At 58.5% G+C, this 14,478-nt stretch overlaps 3 protein-coding genes across 3 annotated transcripts; 1 reads left to right on the forward strand and 2 right to left on the reverse strand.

Moving 5' to 3' along the window:
- Positions 1-1,205: 1,205 nt before the first annotated feature.
- On the forward strand, positions 1,206-4,440 carry MYCTH_2300105 (uncharacterized protein). The gene is made up of 4 exons (XM_003661046.1): positions 1,206-2,698; positions 2,835-2,945; positions 3,036-3,647; positions 3,749-4,440. Exons 1-4 carry the CDS (start codon positions 1,326-1,328, stop codon positions 4,257-4,259), a joined length of 2,607 nt encoding a protein of 868 aa, XP_003661094.1. The 5' UTR covers positions 1,206-1,325; the 3' UTR covers positions 4,260-4,440.
- Positions 4,441-5,407: 967 nt separating this feature from the next.
- On the reverse strand, positions 5,408-6,572 carry MYCTH_2116523 (uncharacterized protein; the record flags this gene model as incomplete). Its single annotated transcript, XM_003661047.1, has 3 exons — positions 5,408-5,598; positions 5,728-5,898; positions 6,086-6,572. The coding sequence occupies 3 exons, from the start codon at positions 6,570-6,572 to the stop codon at positions 5,408-5,410; spliced, it is 849 nt and encodes a 282-aa protein (XP_003661095.1).
- Positions 6,573-8,912: 2,340 nt separating this feature from the next.
- MYCTH_80023 (uncharacterized protein) lies at positions 8,913-13,154 on the reverse strand (the record flags this gene model as incomplete). Its single annotated transcript, XM_003661048.1, has 2 exons — positions 8,913-10,475; positions 10,551-13,154. 2 exons carry the CDS (start codon positions 13,152-13,154, stop codon positions 8,913-8,915), a joined length of 4,167 nt encoding a protein of 1,388 aa, XP_003661096.1.
- Positions 13,155-14,478: the final 1,324 nt, after the last annotated feature.

The raw sequence follows: 14,478 nt of genomic DNA on the forward strand, positions 1-14,478 counted from the left end.
GAACCTCGCCTTTCCGGCCAACGCCGCCCTGGTGTCAAGGAACACATAGAGTGGATGTACCTCCGTACATGTACATGTACGTATAAAGACCCCAGCGATGGACCAAGGGCCGCCCGACACCAAGCGACCACGCCTGTCGACTGGCCCGTCATGGTCAGTAGGGGGCTCCCTCCACCACGGCGTATCACTGCTTCATCCCACTCCGTCCCCAACCGCCGGCCAGCTGCCTCATCCCCCGCCATCGACCCAGTATCAGCAGCATTCACCGCTTTCCTTTGCGCGCCCTCTCGGTTCCGCGGATCATCCTTCGCACCCACACCCTCCTCCTCCTCCGCCTCCGCCTCCGCCTGCGCCTGCGCATGCTCATCCGCATCCGCATCCGCATCCGCACCCACGTCCTCAATCTCAACCTCAACCCCAGGCTCAACCTCAACCTCCCCCATCGCATACGCCCATCGACGACCGACGGCAACATGAACCAGACAGGTTCCCGCCAATGCAAGAAAACAGGCAGCCCCCGCAGTCGCCGGCACACCCGCCCTTCCCTCCTTACCCTCCTCGCGATCCCATGATCAAGACGGATCCTACCGATGACACACTCCCGCAGCTGCGCAGGCCTCTCTCGACCGGTGGTGTTCCCCAGGATACCATGACGCCGGTGACGCCGCACTCTGCCGTCCACCCCCCCCCTCCTCCCCCCCCACACACCCAGCCCTATGGCGACGACAGGCGGCACGTGAGCTTCGACAACAGCCCCCAGCCCCCGGTCTACAGTCGTCAGCCGAGCTATCAACCGCAGACGCCCCTGCCGCACCCTCAGCCCTACGACTACCCGCCGCAGTATGCGTCCCATGGCGAGCTCCCGTATCCGATTCAGGTCGCCGCCGCGTCGGGGAAGCGCAAGGCCCAGCGGGCATCGCAGGTTGGTCGCCCGGACCCCGAAGTCGTCCTTACCGAGAGTTAAGAGGGAGAGAGAGAGGGAGAGAGCATCTGCTAACTATGGACGCGTTTAGGCTTGCGATATGTGTCGGCAGCTCAAGGCAAAGTGTGACGAGCTCAAGCCGTGCAAGAGCTGTAAGGAAAAGAAGGTTGAGTGCAAGTACCGGGAGGCTGCCCCGAAACAGTAAGTTTTTCTTTTCTTTTTTTTTTTTTTTGAATAACAATTAAGCAATTGAGAAGCTTTTTAAATTCCCACCTCGGCTGGCTATGGCTAACCACCGGGATGCAGACAAGACAAGATCACCGCAGACATCCTGGATGCTATCGTGGCGTTGCAGAACAGGTTCGACACCTTCGACCAGCGCATGAGCAGGCTTGAGCGTGCCATGGTCCGCAATGGGACTTCAGTCGACGTTCCGGCCGAGCCGCCGCTGGACGACGACGAACGGCCCGAATCGGCGGAATCGGCGGCGCTCACGGCTGAGGATGCAGGATCATCATCTCCGGGGGACACGGCAGGAACGCAGGCCCCGATCAACAGCCAAGAGGCGAGGACCATCACGCGCAGCATGGAGGAAGAGAAAGAGGTAGAGCCCGGCCCGGCCGTGCGGCCGGGCGCCCCGTCCATCCCGCTAAACCACACCACTCTTGCGGCCTTCCTGCTCAAGTGGAGGCCCATTTCGGTCCTCGTCCGGGATATATTGGAAGCTGAGAACGTAAAGTACGTGGACGAGTTCCCGATCCGCCAGGAAGAGAAGCGTGGTCTTCTCCGAGTCTGGGGCCGTGGCGAGGGCTTGGAGAGCAGCCTCCGAGTCGACAAGGTCGATAGGGAATCCTTGCGCGACGTGGGCGTCGTGGAGATGGTGGCGGACGACCTTTCGGATACCGGCGCGCCCTCGCCGGGCGACTGCTGGGGCGGTATCAGCAGTTCGCCTGCTCCCGTTGACGGCAAACCTTCCATCTCGTTACCGACGCCAGATTTCAGCGAGGCGCTGGTGTGGAAGTACGTCAAGAGCTTCCAGGATAACATCCAGAACATGCATCCGCTCATTATCCCCCGCGAGCTGAACGCCATGGTCAAGCTGTTTCTGGACACGGTCCAACAGACCATGGGCAAACAGCCCCGGGGAACCACCATCGCCAAGTTTGCCACCACGCCGTCGACCCAGTCCGAGACTGGGTCCAAGAGAAAGCGGTCCCCTGGTCCGGACGCCGCCGAGCCGTCCTCAGCGTCACCCAAGTCGTCCAGGCCCGTCTTTCAACGCTCCATAAACAACGCCCTCGTCTTGTTGGTTCTCGCACTGGGCAAGATCTGCCTGCACAAGGACAAGATCCCTGACGTAGTCCCGGTGAGCGAGCCTCCCGCGCATGGCTCGCCCATGGCACGGAACGGCTACCCGGCTTCCCCGATCCAGGGTTCGTCGCCCTCCCAAGCCTCCCACTCTCACTCCTCGGCCGGCCTTCCTTCTCCCAAGGACGGCGCCGAGCGCCCGGGGCCCAGCAGGCGGGCGTCGTTTCAGGGAGGCGGAGCATCCATCAAGGGGGGAACATCTCCAAAGAGGAACATGGATGTCATTCCTGGCCTGGACTACTTCGCCTACGCAACTGACATCCTCGGCGGTCAATTGGCCGGGACTAGTCTGCGCCATATCTACGCCTTTCTCCTGGCCGGGCTCTATCAGGGACAGTTAGGAAGGGTTTTGGAGAGCTACGCTTACATCAAGGAAGCCGGCTTTGCCTTGCAGATGAAACTGAGGCCGTAAGTAGCTGAGATCCCTCTTTCCCTCCCCCTCCCCCCTCCCTTTTTTTCACCTTCTTTCCTTTTTATTTTTTAAGCAAAAATAGAAATGAAGGAAGACTCTTGCCAGATTCGTCACTAATCTGCGAGCAACCAGGAGCCTGGATCGATTCCGGAGGTTGAACGAGATGGGCCGCCAAGGTGCGGTAAGCGACAAGTCTGATAACCAGCTCGTTTTTGCCTTCTGGACCTGTCTGCAACTTGAAAGGTGAGCTTAAACTGACAACACCACTAAAGGAGAAAAACCACACAGGAGCGCTCGCCCTCGGAGTCTGGCCGCTAACATAACCCGCCTTAGCGACATTATCGCCGAGCTTCCCCTCCCGCAATCGCACATCTTGGCCTACGAGGACATAATGCCGTATCCGAACATTGAGGTGGCCAAAAAGCTAGGATTCGATGAGCACGTGCTTCAGAGTTATTTGGCCCAGTTATACCTGCGCAAGACTCTGAATCAGATCCACGGAATGCTCTACAATCCGGAGAAACCGCTGCCGCTAGACGTCACGTCGGGCGCGGCCAACATCATCGAATATATCCAGGAGACGATGCACCTGAGTTTCGTGCCGCCCGAGTTCATGTTTGAGCCTACCGACCCGCCGGCCAGCGATATCCTGTCAGCTCGGCTCCGCGCCAAGTACTGGGGCGCGCAGGTCATCACGTACCGGCCGTTTGTTAGGCAGATCCTCGAGTTCAACTTCCAAAAGATGGCCAACGACACCCCGTTGCCTGCGTCCGACTTCCGCTCCGGCGTTGTGGTGCCCGTCATTGGCCCCGACAATGACATCCCTCCGCAGATGATCGAGTACGCGGTCAAGGGTGTCGGGGCCCTGATTGAGAGCACCCGGGCGTTCCATGGACTCAAGGAGAAGCGGTTCATTGTGACCAACATCTTTGGAACCGCTCATGCGTAAGACCCTCACCCCTCTTCAACCCCCCCCCCCCCCCTTCCACTTGGCTTGGCTTGGAGAGCTTTCGAGCAGCGCATCTAACCCTCTTTTTTTCTTGTAGCCAATGGGGCAACCTCCTCACCCTCGCGGCCGCGTTCCGAGATCCGATATTGAGTAATTATATCGACGAGCGACTCCTCAAGGAGCTCTTCGCCAAAACCATCTCCTTTTTCAAGATCATTGCACCCCCAACAAGCGCCTTGCACATCGACCTACGGATACTGGAAGGCCTCCAGCGCAAGCTCTGGGGAAAGTCTAGCAGCACCGAGGCGGTAGACCATCCGACCGGATCAAGCTTTTCCAGCTCGGCGAGCGGCGGGCCACCGCCTGTCCAGCCCATGGCTCCAGCGCCTCCGATGCCGCCCGTTGCCGGCCCGACTGGCGTTCGCTCCTCTCCGGGAGACCACGTCGGCAACGGAATGACGAGTATGTCTCCGCCACTGCCGTCGCCCCTCCCGGCAACGATGCCTGGGTCGGCGACCCCAGTACCCGTGTCACCTCTTGAACCAAGCCAGGGGCCATATCCCGGCGGCATGCTACCTCCCATGCAACACCAACCTTCCCATCATTGAGAGGAGAGGGGTTCTCGCTGGAGGAGAGAAGTGTGTGGAGATAGATCCCCTTGCGCGCGGCTCTCTCCTGATTCCCCTCGTTTTCTTTTCAACTCTACCTTGCCAGTCTCGGCATTCCCGGAGTTCGCCTTCGACGAGCCCATATTCGATCAGTCCCCGGTCCTTGGACTCATCCAACAGCGAACGTTGGATCGAGCCGAGGGCGACCATGCTCGATCTCTCCACCCTCTGATAAAAAAAAAACAGCCGCCCACGGAAGCCTGCATCAGTCTTTCCACCACGCAACTACAATTGCTTCTGGAGAAGGCAGGGATCAAGTTCCTCTTTTTGTCTTCGTTTTTATTTGTTTATTTCCACTCTGATGCAAAGGGAATTGGTCCGAGACCATCCACCGTCTTATCTCGGCCTGTTTTTTTGTAACATGTGCATGGCCTTGTTTCGATATGGCAGCGGCGGAGATACCACTATGTGCGAACATGTCTTGGTTGGTGAAAGGGGGGAGGAGAGGTTGTGGCGGCTCTCTGCTCGTCTCTCACTGTCTTGTCTTGGTTTTTGCATGGCTCGGGAAGGGGAGTGGTCAAATCTCATTGCTTTGTGGGTTTACATCAAGAATACCTCGTTGCTCGTGTACCCGCCCGTGTGTTCACGCGGGCTGAATCCGAGGGCTTGTTTGGCAAGCATTAAGAAGAAGCCAAACTGTCCTTTTATTATTCCTAATACATACCAAACTTCTTGGAGTCGTCATCTGGGTGAAAGAGCGGATGCGTGTATGTTGGGGAAGAAACGAGGACGGGAATTGGGGTATTGGCGGACGTCGTTAGATGCTGATTACGTGCGGGATGATGGTTAGAGCGGTGACTCTTGTTTTTTGTTTGAGGCGGAGACAGATGGGCGGAAAACCCTCCAAGGAGAGACAGCCGCGTTAGGCGTACTATGTATGTATGTATGTACAAGTATTGTACTGTACATTCACAAGCAAGAGCCACCGAGATATAGCCTTGCTCACTCCAGCAGATGGAAGCGCGCGCGCCCTGGGACGTTCCTTCCTCCTCCTCCCTTTCAATACCATCATCATTTCCTCACTGTCGTCGGATCTCGAAGAAGTACGTGTCCGACGCGAATCACATGGCCATGACTGGGGGGGAATGTCATAACAGAACGACACAAAAACATAGCCACCCGTCAGGGTAGGCAGCCTCGCGCATCAGTTCCTCCAACGGCGCCCGGAAGGGCACTGGCCCGCCATGGAGCAGCACGTTTGCCAGGACGGGATCCCGACTACTGGGGAAGAGCGTTGGGAGAATGCTCTTTAGGGCGGCGCCCAGCGTTTGCGGCGCCCCTTATATTTTGTTTCTCGTAGTTAGAAAATCCTTGCCATCAAAGCTTCTGACGGATATCATCCCCCTGACCGCTCTCCAAAGACGAAAGGACGGGAAAAAAAGAGGGGAAATGGCAGGTTGAAACTTACTGTTGGGCAATCTCGGCGGCACCAGCGTCTGAACGACCTTAAAAGAGGCTGGCGCGGCGCCGCTTGCCTCTCTCGGCGAGGAGGGGATGTAGATGCGGATGGGGACGTTCTTGAGCGGAGTGGGCGCGTTGAGGAGGAGGCTGTTGACTTTGTTGAAGGCGGCATAGTCATCTTAAACCAACCGGGGCCATGATTGTCAGTGCCCTTTTTCGTCGCTTTCCAGCACAGCCCGGGGGTCAACGGCCAAAAGGAGGGGAGGAGGAGGAGGAGGAGGAGAGTGTAGTGGTGGTTGAGTGTAGTGGTGGTTGGGGTGTTGTTGGTTGTGGTGTCAGTGGGAGTGATTTAGGACTCAACTCACTATCCTGGACGGCGTTCCACAATGCGGTGCTATGCTCCTTGGACAGGCTCATGATCTGCTTGGCGTTTCCATTCCGGACAAAGTCGGCCTCCTTGGCCGAGTTGGTGAAGGTGTCGGCGATGTCCCATTCCGGCCCGTCGCTGACCACCAGCCGCCAGGGCAGGGAGGCGGGTTGGTATAGGTCGACCAGGAGGCCGACGGCCAGGTTGCGGAGCTGGATCTCCTCGTGGTGGAAGCTGGAGCAGGGCAGGCCATAGTAGGCGGTCAGGCGGGGCACCAGCAGCGCCAGGTAGCTGAAGCGCGGCACCGAGACGATGAATGGGTCCGTCGATTTGGACGCGTGGGTGATGTACAGAGGCACCTGCAGGCTCCAAAGGATCCGGGGGAGCGACGTGGAAGCTGTATCCGGAGTGTTGCTGTCTCGGCGACGGTCGGGCCGAGTGCCAGGGACGGGCGAGCCGGTGGACGATGCCGATGGTGATGCCATCGTGTTGCGACTCTGCAACTGTCCGACTCGCACGCGCTCTATTCCGTCTCCCCCCGCCCTCCGACGTTGCCTGCCTGTTCGGCCCTCTCCACGACTCTCCGACAGAGGAATGAAGATCAAGAAGGCAACAGTCTCCGAACGCACTCGGGAATCTGGACCAGCACGTTTGTCTGCGACTGCTCTTCGGTGCCGGGTGCTGTAAGGTCGATCCGGCGGGGTAAACGCCAGGGTCGATTGATGGTGGGATCGAGGGCGAAGATGCAGGCTGCCCGATATAGCGAGCGGGTCGGCCAGTCCCGTTGAGCGTTGTAAAGCGTTGTATGAAGTAGATAGCCCCAAGTACCTTTGTGTAGATACGTACAGTACTTAGATAGGATGGTTCTACCGATTGGCAGGGTACTCCATGTACTGTAGTTATTTGCCAGCAACACATCCAAGGGCACCCGTGGCGCGGTGAAGATCGAATCAGGATGCAGTGAAACTTGTGGAGGGGCTGTGGAGGGGCTCCCGGCATTGGTGGGGGGTTTATCAAGTACTGTAGCTCCGTACATACCTGAGCTACCAACGTACTCAAGTATGCATGAAGAGTAATCCGCATACCTCAATTTTTAAGACTGCATGGTAAAATACTACTGCAATACGGAGTATGAGGTAACAAATGCACTGCGGAAGGCGCACATACTACTACAGTACGGATTACTTTGCAGTAGCTTATCTGTGAGGGGCACTCTGTGTAACCCTCAATGGGATCAACAAATGCGGCCGGCAAGGCACAGCCTGCCCAGCGCCGCTCTAGGTTCCCAGGTATGTAATCCGTATGTACATACAGAAGGAGCCTAGAGTAGCTGTGTACGCTGTGCGGGTACTGTACATACTACTGTTGAATGTCCATGTAGGTAAGGTAAGGTACTTTCTTCATCTTCGAGAACGCCCGGGAAGCTGCGTACGCCGCGGTGCTCAGCCGGACTGAACACCCTTGGGATTCCCCCATCCTTCACCACGCTCCGGCACCCAATATGCACTCGCATGCTGCAGGTGGACGTGACGCAGGCAGGCACCAGGCTATGTGATCTGCCGCTGCTCTCTATCAGGTCTGATCATGCGCCTGATCCACCAGATCAGCAATCAAGAAGCGACCGCCCGAAACACTCCAGCGGCGGCGAAAGTCGGGCAAACGGGGCCGCCGATCCAAGCAATTGACTCAGGGCCGACATGAATCTGCTTAGAACGGATGGAGGAATCGCGAGGGACACGACAGCCCCGGGGACATCCGGTTGGGAGCTTCATCTTCCTTCATCTGGCTCGAGAGGTACCATTGTGCACGAGAGGGGTAAGATGATCAATCATTCGAATACATATCATATGCAGCTGTCTGCTGGTAGCTTCTCTCGCCCGGCATTATCCGAATCATAAAAAGCAATTGGATGATGTCGCCGCCCGCCTGGTTGTGAGCTGACGCGACAGGTTGCAACTCTCAATCCACCAACACAACCCGGGCTAGTCAGCAAGCTCATGCCGTGCAACATCAGCGGCGGCTCACCTCCGCCCGTCTCCTCTCAGACAGCTCTGAGTCCTGTCCTTTGTCGGACTTACCATGGAAACTCCGTGTCTACTCGCGTTCCATGAACCGCCAAAACGCGACTTCTTGCTTAGTGTCACCCAGAGCATATTCCTATGGCCTTGAGGTGCACGACCCCTTACTTGTAATCAATACCTACCACTGCAGCGAAGGCACGAAGGAATTAGGGTCTCTTGGGATTCGACTGTTCCCGATGGACAACGGCCTGTTGCACTTCGCTGCTACATTCGGGGACCGGAGGGCAAGGTTGGAATCGGTGTGCGAAGAGAGAGAGAAGGATGCATATTGAGTGATGTTTGCTCCTCGTGTTGCATTTCCAAAAGGGAGCAAGGTTGCTGCCGACGGTGAATGGTGATATGTTCACTCACTGGAAAACAGATAATTCCCGTTTCATCAAGCTGGAACAAAGGAAGCCTCCATGGTATCATGAGGGGTAGAAAGGTCGTGCTAGTCAACCGGCATATCCTCGCTTGTCTACGACCCGTAGAAGACACGACGAGAAGGAGAGAACAGCAAACAGCCGAGCCACAGCAGAAAATATTGAATGGAAAGAATAAAGAAAGAAAAAAAGCCTGCTTTCTCTGCCGCAACAATATGCCTCAAAATGATATTTCTTTGAAGAACTGCTCGACGCATCCAAACAGTTTCATCACATGAAAATGTACCTCGAGCGAATGGTGAAGAATGTAGGATGAACATACAAGATGGCAAAAAAAAAAAAAAAAAAGCTTACACATGAAAGGAACATAACCTTCAGAGGGCTATTCGGACTCGGGCATCCGGCGAGGATGGGACACGCTGGGCTTCTTCCTCCGGCTGAACACCTTGGAGATGCCGCTCGCCTCATCCCGCCCCGCCGTCTCCGAAAAGTCGCTCGCCATAGGAGTCGTGCCGACGGGCGGCGCCGATTGTTTTAGAAACTCGGCTAGGTCTGACGTTGTCCTAGTAGGAACCGAAATCGCCTCGCGCGGCTCAAACTTCTTCATCGGCACCCGGCCTCTTACGGGGCCCGGGCCACCGCCACCCATCATCGCTGCCGCCTTGGCGGAATCTCCATTCGAGTTCTCGTGCGTGTTCGCTGACCCAGGAATGTTCACTTGGATCGGTATGTGGCCGGCCTTTGGCGCACTTGCCCGACCGTTGGCGGACCTAGTCTCTGGAACTTTGGAGGCCGCAGAAACGGTTGAGCCTGCTGCGCTCGATTGCGCGCTATCCCGTCTCGTAAACCTGGCCATCAAGCTTGATGTGCTGGCCTTCTTCCTTGGCTGCATCGCGTTCCGTGTCTGTGAGATGTTGAAGGGCTGCACAGGAGGCTCCGGTGGCGGGGCGTAATTGTTCAAGAAGTCGATAAGGCTCTCCTCCTGGGTCTGTGCTTTCTTGGGGGGCAATGGCGTGAACTCGTCATCGTCTTCCAACTCATCGCTCAGGTCGATGGCGTAGGGGTCACGGACACGACGAGTCTTGCGCTTCGGCATCGGCATGTCAACATCCCCCGCATCCGATGGCAGGGGCTTGTTCTTGGCGACCAGAGCACTGCGGGAGTTGATGGATGACTGTACCGAGGGTGGCACCGAGGAGTCGGTGGCGTTCGTCGAAGCCTGGCTATCAGCGAGCTCGGCGTCCCGGAGTTGGGCGTCCACAGCTCTCCCCCCAACAGCAGCGGACAGCTGGTCCGAGTCCATCGTGGTCCGGAACGGAGCAACAGATCTCGGGATACGCGGGTTACCAGCGCTGCTCGGTGGCCCGCGCCGGATGAAATCGATCAAGTCAGAATTGTCGTCCTTGTGATCGACGACAGCACCGCGAGGCTGCAGTCTCGGCCGGTTGGGGTTGCTAGTCGCGGAAGCCAGGCTGGTGGTCCCGACATCCCCGTTCGAGATCGAACCTTGATTACGCCGTCTCCCTGATCCCGATGATCCATTGGCATTGGCATTGGCGGAAGCGGCGCGAGCGTCAGCAGGGCCCGTTGAGCGGATAAACTCGGCGAATTCGGCAAGAGATTCACGCTCCAGTCTCGCATCTCTCGCTTGAGGCCCGTTGGTGGCACGAGGCTTCGAAGGCACCGGGGGGATGGAACGCGGGACGACACCGTTATGTTTGGCCGGGGAGAGGGCAAAGCTTCGGCTGGGGTGATGCCCATCGGTGACGGAATGGGACCCGGATCCTGACGAACGAGGCGCTGATGACGGCGATTTCGCGTCGTTTCGAGGAACCGACGACGAGGGGGAGCGGGAACCGTTCCGGCAGGCTTCTTCGCTCTTCCGTGTCTTAATCGACACAACTGGGCTTGCAGCTGTGGCGGGTCGCCCCGACTGACCCTGCGACTGCGTTTCGCTCGTTAGACAAAGCTGTGGCACGGCACGATGTTGTGTATGTGCAAGAGAGCGCTATCTGCTTACCTCGAGATCACGCATACTCTCGGGAGTAAGCGTGTACTGGATCGTCTGGTCGCTCTGGATGAGTTCCTCGAAATTCCGCACAACATCGATACGAGATTGCACTTGCTCCTCTGATGTCTGGACCGTCTTGAGCTTCGTCGACGAGGGGGACTCGGCAGCGGTTTGCTGCCGGCCTCGTCCCGCCGACGGCTCGCGGGGCCGGGAGGAGGAGGACCCTTGAGACGGACTGCGGTTACGAGTACGCTCCACCGACACCTGGCCGATAGCTGCTGGCTGGCGCAAGGCCGACGTATTCGCAACTGCTTGCCTTCCGGCGCTTCGCTCGGGAACGGCAGGGGGGTTGGAGGTGGAAGGAGAGCGATACCGTCGGCCGCCGGTTTGGGATGGCCCTGCGGCTTCTCTCCCCTCCGGCAGCACCGGCATAGACTCGATGAAGAAGGTGCCACTCGTCGTCGATGCGGTAGACACCGGCGAGGACGTCGCGGGCAGTACGACGTTTTTGATGACGGGTTTTGGGGGCGTCGAAGGTTCCGGGACGGTGGGCAGGCTAGTTCCTGCGTGAGCAGGAGCAGGGGGAGTTACGGGTGTCACCGGTGAGACGGTATAGTCCCGGTCGGCCGGCTCGCCGCTCTCGGAAATAGAGACGCTCGACGCCAGTCCAGACGACCTGGTACCGTGGCTGATAGCTGGCCTGCCAACTGAGCTGCTACCAACAGACTGTTCCTGCCGGTCCTCTGAAAGCGGAGGAGTGACCGTGCGGTTGGCACTGGATGGGCTAGCATGCCGGGCTGACTCGGTGACAGCCACCGAGTTGCGCCGCGAACCTACCACCGGGCTGCGCGGACTGGTCACTTCGATTAGCCGCGCAGAGTGGATGCTTGGCGTTCGAATCGGCAGGTTCGTGTTGATAGACGCAGGCTTTCCCGGTTCCGAGGATGTTGTGGACGGGGTTCGGCCCAAGATCGAAACCCTCGAGGATCTGACGATTCTTGGCTCCTCAATGGACACTTCGTCGTCGTCATCATCATCTTTGATCTCATCTTTGAGCTCCTCTCCACCAGGGGCGACGCCAGAGTCGGCGGCTTGGGAGGTTTCGACGGCCTGGACTTGCTCTGCTTCTTCTGCGGCATTCTGCGATAGGGTACGGGTCGAACGGCTGGCCTGAGCCGGGGAATCCTGCATCTCGGCCGGCACATCCGGCCGAGGTTCCGCGGGGATGCTGAAACGGGGTCGGGCGGGCGCTGGGAGTGTGCTCGAGCGTCTCCGAGTGATCTGGTGCTGAGACGAAGCGGTCGACAGCGGGCCCGGCGCCTCACGCAGCGGCATCGATATCATGCTCTTCGGACGGGTTGGCGTCCTTTCCTTCTCCGCGTCGCCGTCCTCTTCTCTTTCGTGACGGTAAAAGGCAAGACCAGGGACCTCAATTTCGGCAATGTCGTCTGGGCCTAGCGGCAAGGGAATGCTGGCAGCAACGAGATATTCTTCCAGAGGCTGCGAGGTATTCGCGCCTTGATCGCGATAATCAGCCGGGTCCTCCTTGCTCGGCGGCGCACCGGGCTCGGCGTCGGGCTCAGGGACGGTGGCTGGGACGGCGAACTCGGCAACGCTGCCAGACGAGCGCAAATGACCAGACGACGAGTGCAAGGAGTCCTTGGAATAGGACCTATTCAGGCGATCTGTGGAGCTAATGGCGGGCGACCTGATCTTTTTCTTCCACGAGCGCCACAGCCGGCCCAGGGTACGGTCCAGCGCGACTCGCTCCATGTCGAGGTCCTCGATCACGACCTTATCGGCGACGCCGGTCGGGCTCCGGGCGCCTTCCTTGAGCTCCTTCTCGTACTTTGCGCGTATGCGATGGTATGCGGCTTGGCCGGCGACGATCAGTGCCTGCTCGCCCATGAACTCCAGGATCGACGTCAGGAAGATTGCGACGGCGGGCGAGACGGACTCGGATAGCTTGTCGTCTGGTCCAGAGGCAAGGTGGCCCTGTTCCATGTAGTAGTCCTCGTCCTCTTCTTCCATGTCGCCCAGTGATGAGTAGACCATGCAGCGAAGGCGCGTCCTCTTCCAGGCCAGCTCCAGATCCCATCCCGTGGGCGACACAGCGTCGGCCGTCTGCGGTTGGGCGCCATCTTGGCCATCCTCGCCGAGATACTCTCGCAATTCCTCGTCCGCTTGGTTGATAGCATCTTTGGCGAGCTTCGGTTTCAGCACCTCGGTCACGGCGGGTCGCAGGGCGGAGAGGGCGGTGGAGCGCGAAACGGAGAGGAAGTTGAAGAGCAGCTGGTCGAGGAAGCTGTTGACCAACTGCAGCGCGGTGGGCGACACGGTAGCAGCCTCGCCCGGAGGTTCGATACCATGCTGGTCGTACCACGCTTCGGCATGGCTGTCGTAGTCGTTGGTGACGATCTGCGAGGCGGCCGAAGCGGCAATGAAGGCCGGTTCAGGCGACACAGCCAGTGGAGGCGTCATCAGACTGTGCGCGACGGTCGACGGTCGGTCGCTGGAGATACTCTGTGTCCTCGACCGCGATGTTATCCTCGGTGGGGGAGAGGCCATCCCCGAGGATGGCCGGGACACAGCCGCTTCTAATGGAGAAGCCATGGGTGGCCGCTGCAAACAGGCACCAGGCCCGGCACAGTGCAGAATTCCCGGGATTGCGGGACGCGGCTGCTGTCCTTCTGTAGCGTGTCAACCAATTTGGGAAGCTGAGAGGTGCGGCAGGGGAGTGACAGCTCCGCGCATCCGATCTTCTCTGCGCTCGTGTTGGCGCACAGCGCGTGTCAAATGCGGGCGGCCGGCCGAGCGGTGCGCTGCGCGGGTTGCGGTGTGATGTGGTTTTCGGAAACCGCCTGGATGGTTGGGAGGAGAATTGGCAACGGAGACATGGATTGGACCGAGGGATTGGATGACCAGAATCGGTGATGCGAACCGGGCAGCGGTTCTTCGATCTCGCAGGGCCTGGGATGTCCGGAAACTAATGCGGGCTGAATTCTCTGTTAGCCGGCTGGGTGCGATTCGCCGAGATGCGCAACCACGCGCAGCGGAAACTGAAACATTAAAGCGATGCTGGAAATTCGAAACGTGACGGCCCCAATAGGAAGGCGGGTTGTACTGTTACAGTACACTAGCCCCCTCCCCGGAGCAGCGCGATGCGGTGCAGGTCTACACACACAGGAGTGTATGTAATCCGTAATCCGTCGTACACAAGGAAACGGCCTCTCCGGGTTTCCAGACAACAAGTCGACTGCGCGAGAGTGGCACTTGCAAGACACAGCCCCGCCGTTGCACACCACTACAACCAAAGTAGTATACGCTGCAGTATGAAGATGGAGATCGGACGCGTATGTGTGCACGACTCGGATGGCAGGCCCCTCAGCACCGTGGTCTTAGGTTCAGCGGCACGGATGCAAGCGTGAGGCAATGGCCTTCCCCAGCGCCGTTGCCGGACGCCACGCTGAATGACCCACGAGTAGGTAGTTGAAGGACAGGCAAGCACTGGGCCGACCAAGTCACGAAAAAAGTGACACCAGGTCTCGGCGAGAAAAGAAAAAGCCATCTGCACGGCTCACTGTTGGCAGATTTCCACTCTGGCGGGCTGCCGACAGCAAGACACTTGAGAAAACGGGGTGACTGGAAGGGAAACACTTTGTACGCACCTGCCAGGTGAGAACTTGCTCGCGACAGAGCCACTGGCGCGGCCCAATAAACACCACTCGTGGACGACGTGATTGGATCTCGGCAGGTCCCCAAGTATGGTGTTGCCCAGACAGGAGAGGGCGGCGGCGCGTGCTGGAAACTTGCTGCGTCTGTTCCGGCGCACCGAGGCGAGTTGTCGGCACAGCAGTTTGCACGGATCTGATGCAACTACAGGACTGCGTGTGCATACACCGACTTACTCGTGGAAAGCGAGCGGCGCATAAGGGCT

Source organism: Thermothelomyces thermophilus, chromosome 2, assembly GCF_000226095.1.
Source record: "Thermothelomyces thermophilus ATCC 42464 chromosome 2, complete sequence".
Lineage (NCBI taxonomy): Eukaryota > Fungi > Ascomycota > Sordariomycetes > Sordariales > Chaetomiaceae > Thermothelomyces > Thermothelomyces thermophilus.